The 25,650-nt window shown below is 43.0% G+C and overlaps 1 protein-coding gene and 2 long non-coding RNA genes across 4 annotated transcripts; 2 read left to right on the plus strand and 1 right to left on the minus strand.

The window, feature by feature from the left end:
- Positions 1-5,555: 5,555 nt before the first annotated feature.
- LOC127920047 (gastrula zinc finger protein XlCGF7.1-like) lies at positions 5,556-24,041 on the minus strand. Its single transcript, XM_052503884.1, has 4 exons — positions 24,032-24,041; positions 23,673-23,777; positions 22,893-23,525; positions 5,556-7,273 (listed from the first exon to the last, which is right to left on the minus strand). The coding sequence occupies exons 1-4, from the start codon at positions 24,039-24,041 to the stop codon at positions 7,152-7,154; spliced, it is 870 nt and encodes a 289-aa protein (XP_052359844.1). The 3' UTR covers positions 5,556-7,151.
- LOC127920049 (uncharacterized) lies at positions 7,331-8,428 on the plus strand. The gene is made up of 3 exons (XR_008104932.1): positions 7,331-7,704; positions 7,904-8,047; positions 8,132-8,428. It is a non-coding gene; the product is annotated as an uncharacterized LOC127920049 (long non-coding RNA).
- Positions 12,228-14,523, plus strand: LOC127920048 (uncharacterized). Of its 2 annotated transcripts, none has more exons than XR_008104931.1 (3): positions 12,228-13,880; positions 14,046-14,127; positions 14,239-14,523. It is a non-coding gene; the product is annotated as an uncharacterized LOC127920048 (long non-coding RNA). The 2 variants fall into 2 exon arrangements; XR_008104930.1 differs by having other exon boundaries at positions 12,228-13,852.
- Positions 24,042-25,650: the final 1,609 nt, after the last annotated feature.

The raw sequence follows: 25,650 nt of genomic DNA on the forward strand, positions 1-25,650 counted from the left end.
CGACCCTGCCTCACACAGGAAGCGCGCAGGTCCTAATCCAGGCACTTGTCATCTCCCGTCTGACTACTGCAACTCGCTGTTGGCTGGGCTCCTGCCTGTGCCATTAAACCCCTACAACTCATCCAGAACGCCGCAGCCCGTCTGGTGTTCAACCTTCCCAAGTTCTCTCACGTCACCTCGCTCCTCCGCTCTCTCCACTGGCTTCCAGTTGAAGCCGCATCTGCTACAAGACCATGGTGTTTGCCTACGGAGCTGTGAGGGGGGAACGGCACTCCTCAGTACCTCCAGGCTCTGATCAGGCCCTACACTCCAAACAAGGGCACTGCGTTCATCCAACTCTGGCCTGCTCGCCTCCCTACCACTGGAAGTACAGTTCCCACTCAGCCCAGTCAAAACTGTGTTGCTGCTCTGGCCCCCAATGGTGGAACAAACTCCCTCACGACGCCAGGACAGCGGAGTCAATCACCACCTTCCGGAGACACCTGAAACCCCACCTCTTTAAGGAATACCTAGGATAGGATAAGTAATCCTTCTCACCCCCCTCTTTAAGATTTAGATGCACTATTGTAAAGTGACTATTCTACTGGATGTCATAAGGTGAATGCACCAATTTGTAAGTCGCTCTGGATAAGAGTGTCTGCTAAATGACTTAAATGTAAATGTAAATGTAAATATGAGGGAATCAACCCTGTTAGGAATCAACCCTGTTAGCTTAACCCCAACCGTAACCCCATAACCCCAACCCCTAGCCTAGCTAATGTTAGCCATAACAAATAGAAATTCGTAACATATCATATGAAAAGGAGTGTCTCGGCTTTACACATAATTTCAATGAAAATTACAATTGAACCAAAGTGGAATAGACGTTGAATTGACGTCTGTGCCCAGTGGGTTGCTAGTTATAAATATCTTTGATAGTCTAGTGTCTGGCTACCAAAGCAAGCCAGCTAGCAACTAGTAAAATAAATATGACATTAAATGGGACAACCAACCATATCCGAGAGAAGTGCGTCTAAAACACAGCGGCAAATATGCACAGAAAGCGCTGTAGCCATTTCCTGCAGTCATTTATGCTGCAATTATTTATTTATTTCAATTTATTTCAGAATTTCATTGTAAATAAAGGCTCATTCAAACATCCCGACAAAACTCTGGTGTTTCTATGTCAAACAGTTTTGTTATATGTCTTCTGTATATAGAGTGTAATAAACAAACCCCAAAAACGTGTCTTCTTTTTTTGTTGTTGCCCATAAACCATGAATGTGAGATGTGAGACTTTTGTGAGATGAGACAAAGTACATTTGTTTTGAGATGACCATGAATCACTCCTGTGTGACCCTGATTTAACCCCTTGCAGTAAAAAAAAAGGTTAAGAGCTTCAATGTTTCGCTATGTTGGTTACCAAGGTAACCGACACGCTGTTGTTGAGGAAGAGTTCCGTCCACTAGATTATACGTCACACTGGCCACACCATTCACTACCGACTGAAGTTGGTAATGCGCTGAACGAGGACACTCGAACATTCCTGACTTGCTGATTAGTTGAACGCAAGTTTCCTAGTTCCGACTGGCACGTGAACGTGGTAAAAAAAATCTTTATTTTATTTTTTTATTTTCAGACAAAACTTATATTTTTCATGTATTTTTATTTTTAAAACTATATGGATACGTACAAAAGAGAAGCATGTGTTGATCAGAACAGATTTTTAATGAGCACGTTTTTAAAACATAGGCTACTATACTACACATCTGCATTTAGGATATCAATAATCAAACAGATCATCTCACAATATGCAGCTGGATCTATACTATACAGACTAGGTCTATACTGCTCCTACATGGTGTAACAATACATCATGTATATAATGAACAGACTAGGTCTATACTGCTCCTACATGGTGTAACAATACATCATGTAGATGTATATAATGAACAGACTAGGTCTATACTGCTCCTACATGGTGTAACAATACATCATGTAGATGTATATAATGAACAGACTAGGTCTATACTGCTCCTACATGGTGTAACAATACATCATGTAGATGTATATAATGAACAGACTAGGCTATACTGCTCCTACATGTGTAACATCATGTAGATGTATATAATGAACAGACTAGGTCTATACTGCTCCTACATGGTGTAACAATACATCATGTAGATGTATATAATGAACAGACTAGGTCTATACTGCTCCTACATGGTGTAACAATACATCATGTATATAATGAACAGACTAGGTCTATACTGCTCCTACATGGTGTAACAATACATCATGTAGATGTATATAATGAACAGACTAGGTCTATACTGCTCCTACATGGTGTAACAATACATCATGTAGATGTATATAATGAACAGACTAGGTCTATACTGCTCCTACATGGTGTAACAATACATCATGTAGATGTATATAATGAACAGACTAGGTCTATACTGCTCCTACATGGTGTAACAATACATCATGTAGATGTATATAATGAACAGACTAGGTCTATACTGCTCCTACATGGTGTAACATCATGTAGATGTATATAATGAACAGACTAGGTCTATACTGCTCCTACATGGTGTAACAATACATCATGTATATAATGAACAGACTAGGTCTATACTGCTCCTACATGGTGTAACAATACATCATGTAGATGTATATAATGAACAGACTAGGTCTATACTGCTCCTACATGGTGTAACAATACATCATGTAGATGTATATAATGAACAGACTAGGTCTATACTGCTCCTACATGGTGTAACAATACATCATGTAGATGTATATAATGAACAGACTAGGTCTATACTGCTCCTACATGGTGTAACAATACATCATGTAGATGTATATAATGAACAGACTAGGTCTATACTGCTCCTACATGGTGTAACAATACATCATGTAGATGTATATAATGAACAGACTAGGTCTATACTGCTCCTACATGGTGTAACAATACATCATGTATATAATGAACAGACTAGGTCTATACTGCTCCTACATGGTGTAACAATACATCATGTATATAATGAACAGACTAGGTCTATACTGCTCCTACATGGTGTAACAATACATCATGTATATAATGAACAGACTAGGTCTATACTGCTCCTACATGGTGTAACAATACATCATGTATATAATGAACAGACTAGGTCTATACTGCTCCTACATGGTGTAACAATACATCATGTAGATGTATATAATGAACAGACTAGGTCTATACTGCTCCTACATGGTGTAACAATACATCATGTAGATGTATATAATGAACAGACTAGGTCTATACTGCTCCTACATGGTGTAACAATACATCATGTAGATGTATATAATGAACAGACTAGGTCTATACTGCTCCTACATGGTGTAACAATACATCATGTAGATGTATATAATGAACAGACTAGGTCTATACTGCTCCTACATGGTGTAACAATACATCATGTATATAATGAACAGACTAGGTCTATACTGCTCCTACATGGTGTAACAATACATCATGTATATAATGAACAGACTAGGTCTATACTGCTCCTACATGGTGTAACAATACATCATGTATATAATGAACAGACTAGGTCTATACTGCTCCTATATGGTGTAACAATACATCATGTATATAATGAACAGACTAGGTCTATACTGCTCCTATATGGTGTAACAATACATCATATATATAATGAACAGACTAGGTCTATACTGCTCCTACATGGTGTAACAATACATCATGTAGATGTATATAATGAACAGACTAGGTCTATACTGCTCCTATATGGTGTAACAATACATCATATATATAATGAACAGACTAGGTCTATACTGCTCCTATATGGTGTAACAATACATCATGTATATAATGAACAGACTAGGTCTATACTGCTCCTATATGGTGTAACAATACATCATATATATAATGAACAGACTAGGTCTATACTGCTCCTACATGGTGTAACAATACATCATGTATATAATGAACAGACTAGGTCTATACTGCTCCTACATGGTGTAACAATACATCATGTATATAATGAACAGACTAGGTCTATACTGCTCCTACATGGTGTAACAATACATCATGTAGATGTATATAATGAACAGACTAGGTCTATACTGCTCCTACATGGTGTAACAATACATCATGTATATAATGAACAGACTAGGTCTATACTGCTCCTACATGGTGTAACAATACATCATGTAGATGTATATAATGAACAGACTAGGTCTATACTGCTCCTACATGGTGTAACAATACATCATGTAGATGTATATAATGAACAGACTAGGTCTATACTGCTCCTACATGGTGTAACAATACATCATGTATATAATGAACAGACTAGGTCTATACTGCTCCTACATGGTGTAACAATACATCATGTAGATGTATATAATGAACAGACTAGGTCTATACTGCTCCTACATGGTGTAACAATACATCATGTATATGTATATAATGAACAGACTAGGTCTATACTGCTCCTACATGGTGTAACAATACATCATGTATATAATGAACAGACTAGGTCTATACTGCTCCTACATGGTGTAACAATAAATCATGTAGATGTATATAATGAACAGACTAGGTCTATACTGCTCCTACATGGTGTAACAATACATCATGTATATAATGAACAGACTAGGTCTATACTGCTCCTACATGGTGTAACAATAAATCATGTAGATGTATATAATGAACAGACTAGGTCTATACTGCTCTTACATGGTGTAACAATACATCATGTAGATGTATATAATGAACAGACTAGGTGTATACTGCTCCTACATGGTGTAGCAATACATCATGTAGATGTATATAATGAACAGACTAGGTCTATACTGCTCCTACATGGTGTAACAATACATCATGTAGATGTATATAATGAACAGACTAGGTCTATACTGCTCCTACATGGTGTAACAATACATCATGTAGATGTATATAATGAACAGACTAGGTCTATACTGCTCTTACATGGTGTAACAATACATCATGTAGATGTATATAATGAACAGACTAGGTCTATACTGCTCCTACATGGTGTAACAAACAGTACAAAATGTAGATGTAGATGTATATAATGAACAGACTAGGTCTATACTGCTCTTACATGGTGTAACAATACATCATGTAGATGTATATAATGAACAGACTAGGTTATACTGCTCCTACATGGTGTAACAAACAGTACAAAATGTAGATGTAGATGTATATAATGAACAGACTAGGTCTATACTGCTCCTACATGGTGTAACAATACATCATGTATATAATGAACAGACTAAGTCTATACCGCTCCTACATGCTTGCCACAGATTGCGTGCAAGGATTCGGCAAATCATCACAGCACAGCTACATCATTCCATACATCAGAGGGGTGGGGCGGCAGGGTAGCCTAGTGGTTAGAGCGTTGGACTAGTAACCTGGAAGCTTGCACATTCAAACCTCGAGCTGACAAGGTACAAATCAGGTACAGTGAATTTGTTCTTTAACTGACTTGCCTAGTTAAATAAAGGTAAAATAAAAAAATAAGAGAACTGATTAAACATCTCACCAATTGCTCTGCCAGGTACAATGGAAAGCTTGTCAAAAATCTGAAAGAAGCAGATGAGCAGAAGAAGCCTCACCAGATGGGACACCAATGTAGAGTTGAGGGCTTTATATTGTGATTAAACAGTGAAATAAGACCATGTGAAGTTGTTTGTTGTAGAGTTGAGGGCTTTATATTGTTACTGTTTTTTAAACTACTAAGTACATTCACAACTATTCTAAATACATCCAAATAATTCTAGTATTTATTATACTGTCTTTCAAATTCTTAATATGATATGTAGTTGAAGAATTTGTAAATACATTCCATTATTCAACTGGTTGTTTTTTCATATCTAGGTAATGTAAACACTGGTTTTGAAATCATTGGAGCAGGGCTTCATTCGCGTCTTCTACCCACGTGTGTCTCTCATTTTCTTTCAGGCCCCTTAACTGAACAAAACCCTTTCCACACTGGGAACAGAGGTGAGGCTTCTCTCCTGAGTGTGCCCTCTCGTGCATTTTTAGATTCCCTAAATGGGCCAAACTTGTTCCACACTGGGAGCAGTGGAAAGGCTTCTCTCCTGTGTGTGTCATTTTATGCGTTTTCAGGCTCACTACCCAGTTAAACCCCTTTCCACACTGAGAGCACTGGAATGGTTGTTCTCGTGTGTATTCTCATATGCTCTTTCAGATGCCATGAGTGAATATATCCCTTTCCACACTGAGAGCATTGGAAAGGCCTCTCTACTAAGTGTGTTCTCTCATGTGATTTCAGGTCCCCTGATGAGAAAAATTTCTTTTCACACTGGGAGCATTGATATGGCTTCTCTCCAGTGTGTGTTCTTTCATGCACTTTTAAATGCCCTGACTGTCCAAAACTCTTTCCACACTGAGAGCAGTGATGAGGCTTCTCCCTGTATGTGTTCTTTCATGATCTTTCAGCTTCCCCTCTGGGTAAAACTCTTTCCACACTGGGAGCATTGGAATGGCTTCTCTCCTGTGTGTATTCTTTCATGGTCTTTCAGATGCGATGACTGGATAAATCCCTTTCCACACTGAGAGCATTGGAAAGGCCGCTCTACTAAGTGTGTTTTCTCATGTGATTTCAGGTACCCTGATGACAAAAATTTATTTTCACACTGGGAGCATTGATACGGCTTCTCTCCAGTGTGTGTTCTTTCATGCACTTTTAAATGCCCTGACTGTCCAAAACCCTTTCCACACTGAGAGCAGTGATACGGCTTCTCTCCTGTATGTCTTCTTTCATGATTTGTCAGCTTACCTCTCTGGGTAAAACTCTTTCCACAATGGGAGCATTGGAATGGCTTCTCTCCTGTGTGTATTCTTTCATGGTCTTTCAGATGCGATGACTGGATAAATCCCTTTCCACACCGAGAGCATTGGAAAGGCCTCTCTACTAAGTGTGTTTTCTCATGTGATTTCAGGTCCCCTGATGAGAAAAATCTCTTCTCACACTGAGAGCATTGAAAAGGCCTCTCTACAGAATGTGTTCTTTCATGCACTTTTAGATACCCCAAGTGTCCAAAACCCTTTCCACACTGGGAGCAGTGATAAGGCTTCTCCCCTGTGTGTGTTCTCTTATGTTGTTTCAGGTGCCCTAACCTGATAAATCTCTTTCCACACTGGGAACAGTGGTGGGGTCTTGCTGGTTTGGACGTCTCTGGGGCCGATTCCCTGTAGGACTCTTCCTGGTGTCAGAGCGAGAGTCTGGCCTCTCTCCTGTCAAAGACAAACATAGTATTTGGTTCAAACAGAATGAATGAAACCTACACATGATAAAAATGTCGTATGCGGTTTAATCAAGTCTAGATTCCTCATTAGAAAATGGGTAGTTTGGATCCTGAATGGATACTGAATGCTGATTGGTTGATACACATTTGCAATAATAGACTGGTAATACTGGTTAACAGTTCCATTTGAATTATCCCAAAAGATCCACTGTCCCACAGCCCAGCCAGGTAATTTATAAACTAATCTCCACTGCCCCACAGCCCAGCCAGGTCATTTATAAACTACTCTCCACTGCCCCACAGCCCAGCCAGGTCATTTATAAACTAATCTCCACTGTCCCACAGCCCAGCCAGGTCATTTATAAACTAATCTCCACTGCCCCACAGCCCAGCCAGGTCATTTATAAACTAATCTCCACTGTCCCACAGCCCAGCCAGGCATTCATAAATCCACTGTCATTTATAAACTTCCACTGTCCCACAGCCCAGCCAGGCAATTCATAAACTAATCTCCACTGCCCCACAGCCCAGCCAGGTCATTTATAAACTAATCTCCACTGTCCCACAGCCCAGCCAGGCCATTTATAAACTAATCTCCACTGCCCCACAGCCCAGCCAGGTCCCACAGCCCAGCCAGGTAATTTATAAACTAATCTCCACTGTCCCACAGCCCAGCCAGGTAATTCATAAACTAATCTCCACTGTCCCACAGCCCAGCCAGGTAATTCATAAACTAATCTCCACTGTCCCACAGCCCAGCCAGGTAATTCATAAACTAATCTCCACTATCCCACAGCCCAGCCAGGTAATTCATAAACTAATCTCCACTGCCCCACAGCCCAGCCAGGCAATTCATAAACTAATCTCCACTGTCCCACAGCCCAGCCAGGTAATTCATAAACTAATCTCCACTGTCCCACAGCCCAGCCAGGTAATTTATAAACTAATCTCCACTGTCCCACAGCCCAGCCAGGTAATTCATAAACTACTCTCCACTGTCCCACAGCCCAGCCAGGTAATTCATAAACTAATCTCCACTGTCCCACAGCCCAGCCAGGCAATTTATAAACTAATCTCCACTGTCCCACAGCCCAGCCAGGTAATTCATAAACTAATCTCCACTGGAAGAAAAGCATATAAGCATACGGTCATCATTAACCCGTGGCTACTAGTCTAACATTATCATCAACACACTATAAAGGACTGTTTCAACCCTGTGGATTATCATCATCAACACACTATAAAGGATTGTTTCAGCCCTGTGGACTAATATCATCAACACACTATAAAGGATTGTTTCAGCCCTGTGGACTAATATCATCAACACACTATAAAGGACTGTTTCAACCCTGTGGATTATTATCATCAACACACTATAAAGGACTGTTTCAACCCTGTGGATTATTATCATCAACACACTATAAAGGATTGTTTCAGCCCTGTGGACTAATATCATCAACACACTATAAAGGACTGTTTCAACCCTGTGGATTATTATCATCAACACACTATAAAGGACTGTTTCAACCCTGTGGATTATTATCATCAACACACTATAAAGGACTGTTTCAACCCTGTGGATTATTATCATCAACACACTATAAAGGACTGTTTCAACCCTGTGGATTATTATCATCAACACACTATAAAGGACTGTTTCAACCCTGTGGATTATTATCATCAACACACTATAAAGGACTGTTTCAACCCTGTGGATTATTATCATCAACACACTATAAAGGACTGTTTCAACCCTGTGGATTATTATCATCAACACTATAAAGGACTGTTTCAACCCTGTGGATTATTATCATCAACACTATAAAGGACTGTTTCAACCCTGTGGATTATTATCATCAACACTATAAAGGACTGTTTCAACCCTGTGGATTATTATCATCAACACTATAAAGGACTGTTTCAACCCTGTGGATTATTATCATCAACACTATAAAGGACTGTTTCAACCCTGTGGATTATTATCATCAACACTATAAAGGACTGTTTCAACCCTGTGGATTATTATCATCAACACACTATAAAGGACTAGAGGTCGACAGATTATGATTTTTCAACGCCGATACAGATACTGATTATTGGAGGACCAAAAAAGCTGATAACGATTAATAAACACCGTAGAGATTTCAATCGGATCGGTCTGTCGTACCTTGTAGAATCAAATACTACGGACCTATGGCCTTTTCTCCAATCTGGGTGTTTCCTTCTCTCCCTATAGTGATGCTGTTTTTCAACGTTAATGTTTTGTTGATGGCCCTCAGTCTTTGTAGCTTTAACAATTCCTACAATACAGAATAATTTATTCAAGTGTAGAACTTCAGTACAATACCCCTTAAAAACACAATTTTTTTAAACAACTGCAGAGTTTGTGCCACTGTTTTTAAGACAGTACTCACTGGTGTTAATCAGATCTCCAGTGTCCTCTTCTTCACCCTTCTTCTCCTCCTCTTCACCCTCCTCCCCTCTTTCACCGTGACAGTCATATCTTCCTTTTCTTCCTCCTCTTTCACTCTTAAAACGTCCTCCTTCACCAACACAGCTTCTTCCTCCCCTTTCCATGTGACAGTCATCTCCCCTCCTCCTTCACTAACACAGCTTCTTCTTCCCCTTTCACTGTGACAGTCATCTCCCCTCCTCTTCCTCCTTCACTAACACAGCTTCTTCCTCAGCTTCTTCCTCCACTTTCACTGTGACAGTCATCTCCCCTCCTCCTTCACTAACACAGCTTCTTCCCCCTTTCACTGTGACAGTCATCTCTTCTTCCCCTCCTCCTTCACTAACACAGCTTCTTCCTCCCCTTTCCCTGTGACAGTCATCTCCCCTCCTCCTTCACTAACACAGCTTCTTCCCCCCTTTCACTGTGACAGTCATCTCCCCTCCTCCTTCACTAACACAGCTTCTTCCTCCCCTTTCCCTGTGACAGTCATCTCCCCTCCTCCTTCACTAACACAGCTTCTTCCTCCACTTTCACTGTGACAGTTATCTCCCCCTCCTCCACTAACACAGCTTCTTCCTCCCCTTTCCCTGTGACAGTCATCTCTGGATCCTCGCCTTTCACGGTGATATCATCCTCCTCTTCCTCTTTCATGATAATGTTCAGCCCCAGAGCTTCTTTTTCCGACCTGCAGACCTCTTCTTTAATAGGGGTCGAGTAGCTTATTGAGCTCATGGTGGTGGATGTTAGTTGGCTAGCTAGTTAATTAGCATTAGCGACTACCGTAGTGCTAGGCTATCTTAACAAGTTAGCTGACTAACAACATATTTTTGACATTTAATAACTAGTAAGCAGACAGACTGTGTGCTTAAAAACCTAATATACACAAAATGGTGAAAAGAGCTCCGATGTTTTGGTTTGTATGTTTGCTAGCAAGCTAACTGTTGACGAGTCCGTCTTGCTGTTGAAAAAGCTTCCCGCTCCGTCCACTAGATTATACGTCACGCAAGAAAAATTACTTGAAAGACTCACATCGCCATCTGCTGACTGGAGTGGGTAACGCAATTTTGGAAAATATTCACTACACCGTGTTTATTCTGCCAAACAATATGTCATAACAAAATAACCAGATATTTGTTTTCTTATGTAACGGATGTGAAATGGCTAGCTTAGTTAGCGGTGCGCGCTAAATAGCGTTTCAATCGGTGACGTCACTTGCTCTGAGACCTTGAAGTAGTGGTTCCTCTGCAAGGGACGCGGCTTTGTGGAGCGATGGGTAACGATGCTTCGTGGGTGACTGATGTTGATGTGTGCAGAGGGGCCCGGGTATGGGCGAGGAGACGGACTAAAGTTATACCGTTACACTTACTTCTTATCACTTTTGAGAGGCCTTTTGCCTCTTACCAGGCCGTCATTATAAACAACAATTTGTTCTTATTTGACCTGTCTTGTACATAAAAAAATGTTTTAAATTAAAGTAACAGCTAATACTCTCTCCTCTACGCAGATTATGTCCGTACAACCAGGGTTATAAAATGCATAGCAATATTTCTGCCGCATCACAATTCTCAAAACTGATAGAAACAAGACAGGCTGGAAGAAAAATAAATCGTCTGGATAATAATGTTTGAAATGATTAGGCTTCTTCTAGCTATCCAAGTTTAGCCTGGGCTGGATAATAATGGTTGAAATGATTAGGCTTCTTCTAACTATCCTAGTTTAGCCTGGGCTGGATAATAATGGTTGAAATGATTAGGCTTCTTCTAGCTATCCTAGTTTAGCCTGGGCTGGATAATAATGGTTGAAATGATTAGGCTTCTTCTAGCTATCCTAGTTTAGCCTGGGCTGGATAATAATGGTTGAAATGATTAGGCTTCTTCTAGCTATCCTAGTTTAGCCTGGGCTGGATAATAATGGTTGAAATGATTAGGCTTCTTCTAGCTATCCTAGTTTAGCCTGGGCTGATATTAATGGTTGAAATGATTAGACTTCTTCTAACTATCCTAGTTTAGCCTGGGCTGGATAATAATGGTTGAAATGATTAGGCTTCTTCTAACTATCCTAGTTTAGCCTGGGCTGGATAATAATGGTTGAAATGATTAGGCTTCTTCTAGCTATCCTAGTTTAGCCTGGGCTGGATAATAATGGTTGAAATTATTAGGCTTCTTCTAGCTATCCTAGTTTAGCCTGGGCTGGATAATAATGGTTGAAATGATTAGGCTTCTTCTAGCTATCCTAGTTTAGCCTGGGCTGGATAATAATGTTTGAAATGATTAGGCTTCTTCTAGCTATCCTAGTTTAGCCTGGGCTGGATAATAATGGTTGAAATGATTAGGCTTCTTCTAGCTATCCTAGTTTAGCCTGGGCTGGATAATAATGGTTGAAATGATTAGGCTTCTTCTAGCTATCCTAGTTTAGCCTGGGCTGGATAATAATGTTTGAAATGATTAGGCTTCTTTTAGCTATCCTAATTTAGCCTGGGCTGATAATAATGGTTGAAATGATTAGGCTTCTTCTAGCTATCCTAGTTTAGCCTGGGCTGGATAATAATGGTTGAAATGATTAGGCTTCTTCTAGCTATCCTAGTTTAGCCTGGGCTGGATAATAATGGTTGAAATGATTAGGCTTCTTCTAGCTATCCTAGTTTAGCCTGGGCTGGATAATAATGGTTGAAATGATTAGGCTTCTTCTAGCTATCCTAGTTTAGTCTGGGCTGGATAATAATGGTTGAAATGATTAGGCTTCTTCTAGCTATCCTAGTTTAGCCTGGGCTGGATAATAATGGTTGAAATGATTAGGCTTCTTCTAACTATCCTAGTTTAGCCTGGGCTGGATAATAATGGTTGAAATGATTAGGCTTCTTCTAGCTATCCTAGTTTAGCCTGGGCTGGATAATAATGGTTGAAATGATTAGGCTTCTTCTAACTATCCTAGTTTAGCCTGGTCGGGATAATCCTACATCCTCTTTGCTCAAGCCGAAACATAGCTTTAGTAATTCTCTTCTATTTTCCCATCTATTGTGTTCAGTTGGTCCGATTCCGTTGACAGCGGCAATATGGAACACTGCGGCTTGTTCGTGTCTGCTTCCTGGTCACATGACCACCATATGCATGGGGAGAGAGCGAGCGCAGATCAACATATTTCCTGCTGGACGAAGCCTCAGGCATCTTCTTTAAAAAATATATATATATATGTTTTTACTCTATAACCCAATGCAATTACTTTCTGTCCTTAGCCTTAGGGTTCCACAAAAACAGGAAGTTACCTTTCACAGTATACAGGTGAGTTAGGTGGAAGCCGCTCCTACTCCTCAGAATAATCAGTTATAAACAGTTATACCTTCCGCTGACACGCCAATGCTCAGACTGGTAGTTTGTGTATCAACAGAGGCCTCGGACTTGATCAGGTGTTCATCTGTCTGGAGCTACTGCAGTGACTACTTCCTGTGATCAGGTGTTCATCTGTCTGGAGCTACTGCAGTGACTACTTCCTGTGATCAGGTGTTCATCTGTCTGGAGCTACTGCAGTGACTACTTCCTGTGATCAGGTGTTCATCTGTCTGAAGCTACTGAAGTGACTACTTCCTGTGGACACAGCTACTGTATAAAGGGCTGCTTGAAGGTTTCCTAGCGATCACCAGAGTTTCTGTCTGCTGTGTTAGATGGATGGACATGAAGGCCATGATACAGTCTCAACAGAATCGACTGAGAAACAGGTAAGGCTGTATAAAGGGCTGCTAGAAGGTTTCCTAGCGATCACCAGAGTTTCTGTCTGCTGTGTTAGATGGATGGACATGAAGGCCATGATACAGTCTCAACAGAATCGACTGAGAAACGGGTAAGGCTGCGAACTCCATTGACAGCTGTCAGTTTTATATTATTATCACATTTGTATTTCGACATTATTTTTCTACATGTCTTCACCGTCATGTTGTCAATATGTCTCATATCAAATGGAAGTGTTTTTCATGTTTAAGGTAACGGGAAGTGTTTTTAATGTTTAAGGTAACTGGAAGTGTTTTTAATGTTTAAGGTAACTGGAAGTGTTTTTAATGTTTAAGGTAACTGGAAGTGTTTTTAATGTTTAAGGTAACTGGAAGTGTTTTTAATGTTTAAGGTAACTGGAAGTGTTTTTAATGTTTAAGGTAACTGGAAGTGTTAATGTTTAAGGTAACTGGAAGTGTTTTAATGTTTAAGGTAACTGGAAGTGTTTAATGTTTAAGGTAACTGGAAGTGTTTTTTAATGTTTAAGGTAACTGGAAGTGTTTTTTAATGTTTAAGGTAACTGGAAGTGTTTTTTAATGTTTAAGGTAACTGGAAGTGTTTTTTAAATGTTAGCTGGAAGTGGTTGTTTAATGTTTAAGGTAACTGGAAGTGTTTTTAATGTTTAAGGTAACTGGAAGTGTTTATGTTTAAGGTAACTGGAAGTGTTTTTAATGTTTAAGGTAACTGGAAGAGTTTTAAATGTTTAAGGTAACTGGACGAGTTTTTTAAATGTTTAAGGTAACTGGAAGTGTTTTTAATGTTTAAGGTAACTGGAAGTGTTTTTAATGTTTAAGGTAACTGGAAGTGTTTTTAATGTTTAAGGTAACTGGAAGTGTTTTTAATGTTTAAGGTAACTGGAAGTGTTTTTAATGTTTAAGGTAACTGGAAGTGTTTTTAATGTTTAAGGTAACTGGAAGTGTTTTTAATGTTTAAGGTAACTGGAAGTGTTTTTAATGTTTAAGGTAACTGGAAGTGTTTTTAATGTTTAAGGTAACTGGAAGTGTTTTTAATGTTTAAGGTAACTGGAAGTGTTAGAAAAATCAGCCAATGGCCAGAAATGTCAAACTACACAAACAAACAATCTAAGATGACAGAAAAGTGAACAATCAAATATGATCACTTGTCTTAAAGGGATAGTTTTATGGTTTTAGATTTTCATCCAAACCAAGTTTTACTAAACTGGTTGTTTAGCAAAATCTCTAATCTTCTGACTCAAAGCTTTATTTGCTAAACTGGTTGTTTAGCAACATCTAATCTCCTGGCTCTAAGCTTTATTTACTAAGCTGGTTGCTTAGCAACATCTCATCTCCTGGCTCAAAGCTTTATTTACTAAACTGGTTGTTTAGCAACATCTCACCTCCTGGCTCAAAGCTTTATTTACTAAGCTGGTTGTTTAGCAACATCTCACCTCCTGGCTCAAAGCTTTATTTACTAAACTGGTTGTTTAGCAACATCTCACCTCCTGGCTCAAAGCTTTATTTACTAAACTGGTTGTTTAGCAACATCTCACCTCCTGGCTCAAAGCTTTATTTACTAAGCTGGTTGCTTAGCAACATCTCATCTCCTGGCTCAAAGCTTTATTTACTAAACTGGTTGTTTAGCAACATCTTATCTCCTGGCTCTTTGTTGCAATATAGTGGAGATGGAACCGGTTAGAGATGCATTTACAATGAGGAAGGAGCGAGAAGGGCAGACCTCTTGTCCCATACTTTAAAACATTCAATCAACCTTCTTCACACACACACACACACACACGGTTATATCATAAACATGGTTATATCAAAGCTTTATTAAATTAGGCTGTCTCATAAACACGGTTATATCAATGCTTTATTGTGATTGGTTAGGCTGTCTCATAAACACGGTTATATCAATGCTTTATTGTGATTGGTTAGGCTGTCTCATAAACATGGTTATATCAATGCTTTATTGTGATTGGTTAGGCTGTCTCATTGTTGCGAGAATTATGTTCTCAATGTTCATAAACCAATTAAACTACTCAGTCTGCAACCCAGAATTTGTAAGATTCTGGTTGAATGAAACAGACGGAGGCCCAGCTATGAGATACTGGTTGAATGAAACAGACGGAGGCCCAGCTATGAGATACTGGTTGAATGAAACAGACGGAGGCCCAGCTATGAGATTCTGGTTGAATGAAACAGACGGAGGCCCAGCTATTAAAGTCAAAATGTTTATTCACGAGAGCGCTAGTCTGTTGCACAAAACCATTCATATTATACTGGCTCCTTACGCACTTACATTCACACACAGACAGTAGGTATCATACGCACACGCTGTATCACCACCCAGCCGACAAAGATTAGGGAGACTGTGGGAAGCACTCCCTGTCCTCCCTCAAGATTAGGGAGACTGTGGGAAGCACTCCCTGTCCTCCCTCAAGATTAGGGAGACTGTGGGAAGCACTCCCTGTCCTCCCTCAAGATTAGGGAGACTGTGGGAAGCACTCCCTGTCCTCCCTCAAGATTAGGGAGACTGTGGGAAGCACTCCTTGTCCTCCCTCAAGATTAGGGAGACTGTGGGAAGCACTCCCTGTCCTCCCTCAAGATTAGGGAGACTGTGGGAAGCACTCCCTGTCCTCCCTCAAGATTAGGGAGTCTGTGGGAAGCACTCCTTGTCCTCCCTCAAGATTAGGGAGACTGTGGAAAGCACTCCTTGTCCTCCCTCAAGATTAGGGAGACTGTGGGAAGCACTCCTTGTCCTCCCTCAAGATTAGGAGACTGTGGGAAGCACTCCCTGTCCTCCCTCAAGATTAGGAGACTGTGGAAGCACTCCCTGTCCTCCCTCAAGATTAGGAGACTGTGGGAAGCACTCCTGTCCTCCCCCAATATTAGGGAGTCTGTGGGAAGCACTCCTGTCCTCCCTCAAGATTAGGGAGTCTGTGGGAAGCACTCCTTGTCCTCCCTCAAGATTAGGGAGACTGTGGGAAGCACTCCTTGTCCTCCCTCAAGATTAGGGAGACTGGGGAAGCACTCCTTGTCCTCCCTCAAGATTAGGGAGACCGTGGGAAGCACTCCCTGTCCTCCCTCAAGATTAGGGAGAAGGTGGGAAGCACTCCTTGTCCTCCCTCAAGATTAGGAGACTGTGGAAGCACTCCTTGTCCTCCCTCAAGATTAGGGAGACTGTGGGAAGCACTCCCTGTCCTCCCTCAAGATTAGGAGACTGTGGGAAGCACTCCTTGTCCTCCCTCAAGATTAGGGAGACTGTGGAAAGCACTCCTTGTCCTCCCTCAAGATTAGGGAGACTGTGGGAAGCACTCCTTGTCCTCCCTCAAGATTAGGGAGACTGTGGGAAGCACTCCCTGTCCTCCCTCAAGATTAGGGAGACTGTGGGAAGCACTCATTTTCCTCCCTCAAGATTAGGGAGACTGTGGGAAGCACTCATTGTCCTCCCTCAAGATTAGGAGGGGACTTGAGAAGTACTCCCCGCCCTCTCCCAAATCTCTGAGAGGGCCCTAGCAAGGTCGGCAACGAATTTTGTTCAGACAGTCTGTGTTTTAAGATACTATTTATTTATTTATTTATTTCACCTTTATTTAACCAGGTAGGCTAGTTGAGAACAAGTTCTCATTTGCAACTGCGACCTGGCCAAGATAAAGCATAGCAGTGTGAACAGATAACAGAGTTACACATGGAGTAAACAATTAGCAAGTCAATAACACAGTAGAAAAAATGGGCAATCTATATACAATGTGTGCAAAAGGCATGAGGAGGTAGGCGAATAATACAATTTTGCAGATTAACACTGGAGTGATAAATGATCAGATGGGCATGTACAGGTAGAGATATTGGTGTGCAAAAGAGCAGAAAAGTAAATAAATAAAAACAGTATAAAAACAGTATGGGAATGAGGCAGGTGAAAAAGGGTGAGCTATTTACCTATAGACTATGTACAGCTGCAGCGATCGGTTAGCTGCTCGGATAGCTGATGTTTGAAGTTGGTGAGGAGATAAAAGTCTCCAACTTCAGCGATTTTTGCAATTCGTTCCAGTCACAGGCAGCAGAGTACTGAACGAAAGGCGGCCAAATGAGGTGTTGGCTTTAGGGATGATCAGTGAGATACACCTGCTGGAGCGCGTGCTACGGATGGGTGTTGCCATCGTGACCAGTGAACTGAGATAAGGCGGAGCTTTACCTAGCATGGACTTGTAAATGACCTGAGCCAGTGGGTCTGGCGACGAATATGTAGTGAGGGCCAGCCGACTAGAGCATACAAGTCGCAGTGGTGGGTGGTATAAGGTGCTTTAGTGACAAAACGGATGGCACTGTGATAGACTGCATCCAGTTTGCTGAGTAGAGTGTTGGAAGCCATTTTGTAGATGACATCGCCGAAGTCGAGGATCGGTAGGATAGTCAGTTTTACTAGGGTAAGCTTGGCAGCGTGAGTGAAGGAGGCTTTGTTGCGGAATAGAAAGCCGACTCTGGATTTGATTTTTGATTGGAGATGTTTGATGAGTCTGGAAGGAGAGTTTGCAGTCTAGCCAGACACCTAGGTACTTATAGATGTCCACATATTCAAGGTTGGAACCATCCAGGTGGTGATGCTAGTCGGGCATGCGGGTGCAGGCAGCGATCGGTTGAAAAGCATGCATTTGGTTTTACTCGCGTTTAAGAGCAGTTGGAGGCCACGGAAGGAGTGCTGTATGGCATTGAAGCTCGTTTGGAGGTTTGATAGCACAGTGTCCAATGACGGGCCGAAAGTATATAGAATGGTGTCGTCTGCGTAGAGGTGGATCAGGGAATCGCCCGCAGCAAGAGCAACATCATTGATATATACAGAGAAAAGAGTCGGCCCGAGAATTGAACCCTGTGGCACCCCCATAGAGACTGCCTGAGGACCGGAAAAGTAATTGGTGAACCAGGCAAGGCAGTCATCCGAAAAACCGAGGCTGTTGAGTCTGCCGATAAGAATTTGGTGATTGACAGAGTCGAAAGCCTTGGCGAGGTCGATGAAGACGGCTGCACAGTACTGTCTTTTATCGATGGCGGTTATGATATCATTTAGTACCTTGAGTGTGGCTGAGGTGCACCCGTGACCGGCTCGGAAACCAGATTGCACAGCGGAGAAGGTACGGTGGGATTCGAGATGGTCAGTGACCTGTTTGTTGACTTGGCTTTCAAGACCTTAGATAGGCAGGGCAGGATGGATATAGGTCTATAGCAGTTTGGGTCCAGGGTGTCTCCTCCTTTGAAGAGGGGGATGACTGCGGCAGCTTTCCAATCCTTGGGGATCTCAGACGATATGAAAGAGAGGTTGAACAGGCTGGTGATAGGGGTTGCGACAATGGCGGCAGATAGTTTCAGAAATAGCGGGTCCAGATTGTCAAGCCCAGCTGATTTGTACGGGTCCAGGTTTTGCAGCTCTTTCAGAACATCTGCTATCTGGATTTGGGTAAAGGAGAACCTGGAGAGGCTTGGGTGAGGAACTACGGGGGGGCGGAGCTGTTGGCCGAGGTTGGAGTAGCCAGGTGGAAGGCATGGCCAGCCGTTGAGAAGTGCTTATTGTGAAGTTTTCGATAATCATGGATTTATCGGTGGAGACCGTGTTTCCTAGCCTGAGTGCAGTGGGCAGCTGGGAGGAGGTGCTCTTGTTCTCCATGGACTTCACAGTGTCCCAGAACTTTTGGAGTTGGAGCTACAGGATGCAAACTTTTGCCTGAAGAAGCTGGCCTTAGCTTTCCTGACTGACTGCGTGTATTGGTTCCTGACTTCCCTGAACAGTTGCATATCACGGGGGCTATTCGATGCTATTGCAGTCCGCCACAGGATGTTTTTGTGCTGGTCGAGGGCAGTCAGGTCTGGGGTGAACCAAGGGCTGTATCTGTTCTTGGTTCTGCATTTTTGAACGGAGCATGCTTATCCAAAATGGTGAGGAAGCTACTTTTAAAGAATGACCAGGCATCCTCAACTGACGGGATGAGGTCAATGTCCTTCCAGGATACACGGGCCAGGTCGATTAGAAAGGCCTGCTCACAGAAGTGTTTTAGGGAGCGTTTGACAGTGATGAGGGGTGGTCGTTTGACTGCGGCTCCGTGGCGGATACAGGCGATGAGGCAGTGATCGCTGAGATCCTGGTTGAAGACAGCGGAGGTATATTTGGAGGGCCAGTTGGTCAGGATGACGTCTATGAGGGTGCCCTTGTTTACAGAGTTAGGGTTGTACCTGGTGGGTTCCTTGATGATTTGCGTGAGATTGAGGGCATCTAGCTTAGATTGTAGGACTGCCGGGGTGTTAAGCATATCCCAGTTTAGGTCACCTAACAGGACAAACTCTGAAGCTAGATGGGGGCGATCAATTCACAAATGGTGTCCAGGGCACAGCTGGGAGCTGACGGGGGTCGGTAGCAGGCGGCAACAGTGAGAGACTTGTTTCTGGAGAGAGTAATTTTCAAAATTAGTAGTTCAAACTGTTTGGGTATGGACCTGGAAAGTATGACATTACTTTGCAGGCTATCTCTGCAGTAGACTGCGACTCCGCCCCCTTTGGCAGTTCTATCTTGACGGAAGATGTTATAGTTGGGTATGGAAATCTCTGAATTTTTGGTGGCCTTCCTGAGCCAGGATTCAGACACGGCAAGGACATCAGGGTTAGCAGAGTGTGCTAAAGCAGTGAGTAAAACAAACTTAGGGAGGAGGCTTCTGATGTTGACATGCATAAAACCAAGACTTTTTCGATCACAGAAGTCAACAAATGAGGGTACCTGGGGACATGCAGGGCCTGGGTTTACCTCCACATCACCCGCGGAACAGAGAAGGAGTAGTATGAGGGTGCGGCTAAAGGCTATCAAAACTGGTCGCCTAGAGCGTTGGGGGCAGAGGATAAGAGGAGCAGGTTTCTGGGCATGGTAGAATATATTCAGGGCATAATGCGCAGACAGGGGTATGGTGGGGTGCGGGTACAGCGGAGGTAAGCCCAGGCACTGGGTGATGATGAGAGAGGTTGTATCTCTGGACATGCTGGTTGTAATGGGTGAGGTCACCGCATGTGTGGGGGGTGGGACAAAGGAGGTAACAGGGGTATGCAGAGTGGATCTAGGGGCTCCATTGTGAACTAAAACAGTGATACTATAAAGATATATTGTACAGATATATTGTTTTACTCTAATTCTGACTAAAACTACACACATAATTAATTATGCTTTTACTGACTAAAACGTACACACATCATTAATAATAATTTTATGATTCTAATCAATTTCATACAATTAATATGGTTTCGGGTGGAATATTCTAATCATTCATTTAAACATGTAAATTCCATGAACACTCATACACATGGCTGTATCAAAGGCTGTCTCACTGACAGGTCAAATATGAACTGCAGTGTACAGACAAGAGAAGGACATGGCTGTATCAAAGGCTGTCTCACTGACAGGTCAAATATGAACTGCAGTTTACAGACAAGAGAAGGACATGGCTGTATCAAAGGCTGTCTCACTGACAGGTAAAATATGAAGAAGAGAACATAAATTCTGGATGGCAGCCAAGTTGGATGGTGGACAGGGTTAATAATGGTGAGATGGATGGTGGACAGGGTTAATAATGGTTAGATGGATGGTGGACAGGGTTAATAATGGTGAGTTGGAGGGTGGACAGGGTTAATAATGGTGAGATGGAGGGTGGACAGGGTTAATAATGGTGAGATGGAGGGTGGACAGGGTTAATAATGGTGAGTTGGATGGGGGACAGGGTTGATTATGGTGAGTTGGATGGGGGACAGGGTTGATTATGGTGAGTTGGATGGTGGACAGGGTTGATTATGGTGATGGTGAGTTGGATGGTGGACAGGGTTGATAATGGTGAGTTGGATGGGGGACAGGGTTGATCATGGTGAGTTGGATGGGGGACAGGGTTGATTATGGTGAGTTGGATGGTGGACAGGGTTGATCATGGTGATGGTGAGTTGGATGGTGGACAGGGTTGATCATGGTGAGTTGGATGGTGGACAGTGGTTGACCATGGTGAGTTGGATGGTGGACAGGGTTGAACATTTTCAAACGGACCCTTGCCTTATCCCTAAGGACAGACTTGCCTGAAACTTGCAGAGAGAGGGGGAGGAGCTACCTCCTGAGCTGTGTGTGTTTTCCCCGGTGTATTTCTCTGAGCTGACAAATCCACTGTTAACTTGTCATGAATCATTTTAATTACCGGTTTACGCCCACACCATTCAAACACAGACTTTGTCACTCATATTGGGACGGAAGGGTAGCCTAGTGGTTAGAGTGTTGGACTAGTAGCCGGGAGGTTGTAAGTTCAAACCCCCGAGCTGACAAGGTACAAATCTGTCGTTCTGCCCTTGAACAGGCAGTTAACCCACTGTTCCTAGGCTGTCATTGAAAATAAGAATTTGTTCTTAACTGACTTGCCTAGTTAAATAAAAAAATATATATTGTAATTAAATGGACAGTTATTTAAAGTTCCCTTCTTACACCAAGCATGGCCACATTAAGAAAGCTCACCCTGCACGGCTTCTCTCTGATAGTCTACCATTAACTGGTTTCAGCTATAAAAAAAAAATGGAAAGGTTACCCACCAGTGTGGTGTTTCCTCTTGTGTCCAGCCAGGCTTCCTGACTTAGCGAACCTCTTCCCACACTGATCACAGCCAAAAGGCTTCTCTCCAGTGTGTGTTCGCAGGTGCACTTTTAAACCCCCTGAAGAAGTACAACTCAGCCCACAGTCTGAGCAGTGGTAAGGCTTCTCTCCTGTGTGTGTTTTCCGGTGTGACTTTAAACCGCCTGACCCAGCAAAGCTTTTCCCACAGTCGGCACAATGGTAAGGCTTCTCTCCTGTGTGGGTTCGAAGGTGTGAAGCCAGACTTCCTGATGTAACAAAACTTTTGCCACATACATCACAGTTATAAGGCTTCTCTCCTGTGTGTACTCTCTGATGTACCTTAAGGTTACTTGAATTAATAAAGCTTATTCCACAGTCTGAGCAGTGGTATGGTTTCTCTCCAGTGTGTGTTCTCTGGTGTACAGTCAAGTTTGCTGCCTGAGTAAATCCCTTTCCACACTGATCACAGCTAAAAGGCTTCTCACCTGTGTGTGTTCGCTGGTGCACTGTCAGTCCGTCTAATCTAGCAAAACTTTTACTACAGCTGAAGCAGTAGTAAGGTTTCACACCTGTGTGTGTTCGCTGGTGCAGCTCTAAACCCCTTGATGTTGAAAAGTTACTTCCACAATCTGAACAGTGGTGAAGCTTCTGGCCCAGGTGTCTGTGCTGGTGTGTTTTCAGGTTGCTTGCCTGAGTAAAACTCTTCCCGCAGTCCAAACAGTGGTATGGTTTCTCTCCAGTGTGTATTCTCTGGTGTACAGTCAAGTGTGCTGCCTGAGTAAATCCCTTTCCACACTGATCACAGCTAAAAGGCTTCTCACCTGTGTGTATGCGCTGGTGCGTTATCAGATTTCTTGAATGAGCTAAACTCTTCCCACAGTCAGAGCAGTGGTGAGGCTTCTCTCCGATGTGCGTTCTCTGGTGCACCTTATTACCCTGTGATGTTGAAAAGCTCTTCTCACAGACAGAGCAGTGGTAAGGCTTCTCTTGTGTGCGTGTCCGCAGATGACTTTTCAGGTTGCCTAATTGAACAAAACTCTTCCCACAGTCTGTGCAGTGAAACGGTTTTGCTCCTGTGTGTATTCGTTGGTGAATTGTCAGGGCTCCTGACTTCGTGAATCTCCTCCCACATTGATCACAGCTAAAAGGTTTCTCTCCTGTGTGGGTCAGCTGGTGTTTTGTTAAGTTTCCTAGTTGCAAAATACTTATCCTGCAGTCTGAAGAGCTATAAGGTTTCTCTCCAGTATGATATCTCTGGTGTGTTTTAAGTTTTGACGAAGAGGTGAAACTCTTTCCACAGTCAGAGCAGCGGTGAGGTTTCTTCCCTGCCACTCTCTGCTGGTGTTTGAGGTGTTCTGATCTGGAGAGACTGTTCTCTGCCTCGTCAGCATCATGTTCGTTAGCCTCCCCAGATATGACTCTTCTACTGAGAGAGCGACGGTTACAGCTGTCCCCTGTGAAACAACGACAGACCGTTATATTGAATGGTAATTAAGAACATCTTGGGAGTGTCCCAAAATAAATGTATGTAAGAACATAAACCCACTCAGCCCCTGTTGTTTTCCTGCAGTCCACCAACAGCACAGACAACCTCTTCATACCCTGCAGTAAGGCGCTACCGGGAGAGGCACGACCTGGGGCCCCCGGGAGGGTGAAGGGGGAGGAGGGTCGGAGGGAGAGGGAGGAGGGGGTGGGATAGGTGTTTCCTGTAAATCCGAAAAAGAGGGTAGTGAAGTTCTCATGTTAGAACACTGAAGGGTAAAACACAATGATGATCTAATCTGAGATCTGATCTCATGTTATAGAACACAATGATGATCTAATCTGAGATCTGATCTCATGTTATAGAACACAATGATGATCTAATCTGAGATCTGATCTCATGTTATAGAACACAATGATGATCTAATCTGAGATCTGATCTCATGTTATAGAACACAATGATGATCTAATCTGAGACCTGATCTCATGTTATAGAACACAATGATGATCTAATCTGAGATCTGATCTCATGTTATAGAACACAATGATGATCTAATCTGAGATCTGATCTCATGTTATAGAACACAATGATGATCTAATCTTAGATCTGATCTCATGTTAGAACACAATGATCTAATGATCTCATGTTATCTGAACTTGATCTCATGTTAAAACACAATGATGATCTAATCTGAGACCTGACTGATCTTCGCTCAGTCTAGATTGTATTGGTAGCGGCGCCATGATATTAATACAATAATACATTTATTGCATAAAATACTTTCCTAATATAAGTGCTTTCATAATGCTTGATTAGTACAAACACATCTTATTACAGATACATGGCTTTTGGTGCCTAGATTAAAAAAGGTTTTGGTGCCTAGATTGATTAAAACCCAGGTACACATTTACGATTAACTCTTATGTTCCATTTTACATGTCTAGGTGATTAACTCCATGTTGACCCAGCTCTGTACACTCCCATGGATTCTGCTTACGTTCTGTTTTCTGGTGTTGTTCTCCCCTAAGGGTCAGGGATACCAGAGACCCCAGACCTCGTGTTGTTCCCCCCCTAGGTCAGGGATACCAGAGACCCCAGACCCTCGTGTTGTTCCCCCCTAGGTCAGGGATACCAGAGACCCCAGACCTTGTGTTGTTCCCCCCTAGGTCAGGGATACCAGAGACCCCAGACCTCGTGTTGTTCCCCCCCTAGGTCAGGGATACCAGAGACCCCAGACCTCGTGTTGTTCCCCCTAGGTCAGGGATACCAGAGACCCCAGACCCTCATGTTGTTCCCCCTTGGTCAGGGATACCAGAGACCCCAGACCTCGTGTTGTTCCCCCTTGGTCAGGGATACCAGAGACCCCAGACCTCGTGTTGTTCCCCCTAGGTCAGGGATACCAGAGACCCCAGACCCTCGTGTTGTCCCCCTAGGTCAGGGATACCAGAGACCCCAGACCTCATGTTGTCCCCCTAGGTCAGGGATACCAGAGACCCCAGACCTCGTGTTGTCCCCCTAGGTCAGGGATACCAGAGACCCCAGACCTCGTGTTGTCCCCCTAGGTCAGGGATACCAGAGACCCCAGACCTCGTGTTGTTCCCCCTAGGTCAGGGATACCAGAGACCCCAGACCTCGTGTTGTTCCCCCTAGGTCAGGGATACCAGAGACCCCAGACCTCGTGTTGTTCCCCCTAGGTCAGGGATACCAGAGACCCCAGACCTCGTGTTGTCCCCCCTAGGTCAGGGATACCAGAGACCCCAGACCCTCATGTTGTTACCCAGAGACCCCCCCTTGGTCAGGGATACCAGAGACCGCAGACCTCGTGTTGTTCCCCCTTGGTCAGGGATACCAGAGACCGCAGACCTCGTGTTGTTCCCCCTAGGTCAGGGATACCAGAGACCCCAGACCTCATGTTGTCCCCCTAGGTCAGGGATACCAGAGACCCCAGACCTCGTGTTGTCCCCCTAGGTCAGGGATACCAGAGACCCCAGACCTCGTGTTGTCCCCCTAGGTCAGGGATACCAGAGACCCCAGACCTCGTGTTGTTCCCCCTAGGTCAGGGATACCAGAGACCCCAGACCTCGTGTTGTTCCCCC

This window comes from Oncorhynchus keta, unplaced genomic scaffold (assembly GCF_023373465.1).
Source record: "Oncorhynchus keta strain PuntledgeMale-10-30-2019 unplaced genomic scaffold, Oket_V2 Un_contig_18207_pilon_pilon, whole genome shotgun sequence".
In the NCBI taxonomy this organism is placed as follows: Eukaryota; Metazoa; Chordata; class Actinopteri; order Salmoniformes; family Salmonidae; genus Oncorhynchus; species Oncorhynchus keta.

Bases quoted from the DNA above. Each gene is read 5' to 3' on its own strand.
- LOC127920047 (XM_052503884.1), bottom strand. The intron at 23,526-23,672 runs GTATGAAGAGGT...GTTGTTTCACAG, and splicing joins CGGTAGCGCCTTACTGCAGG to GGGACAGCTGTAACCGTCGC. The intron at 7,274-22,892 runs GTGAGAAGCCTT...TGTCTTTGACAG, and splicing joins GCACCAGCGCATACACACAG to GAGAGAGGCCAGACTCTCGC.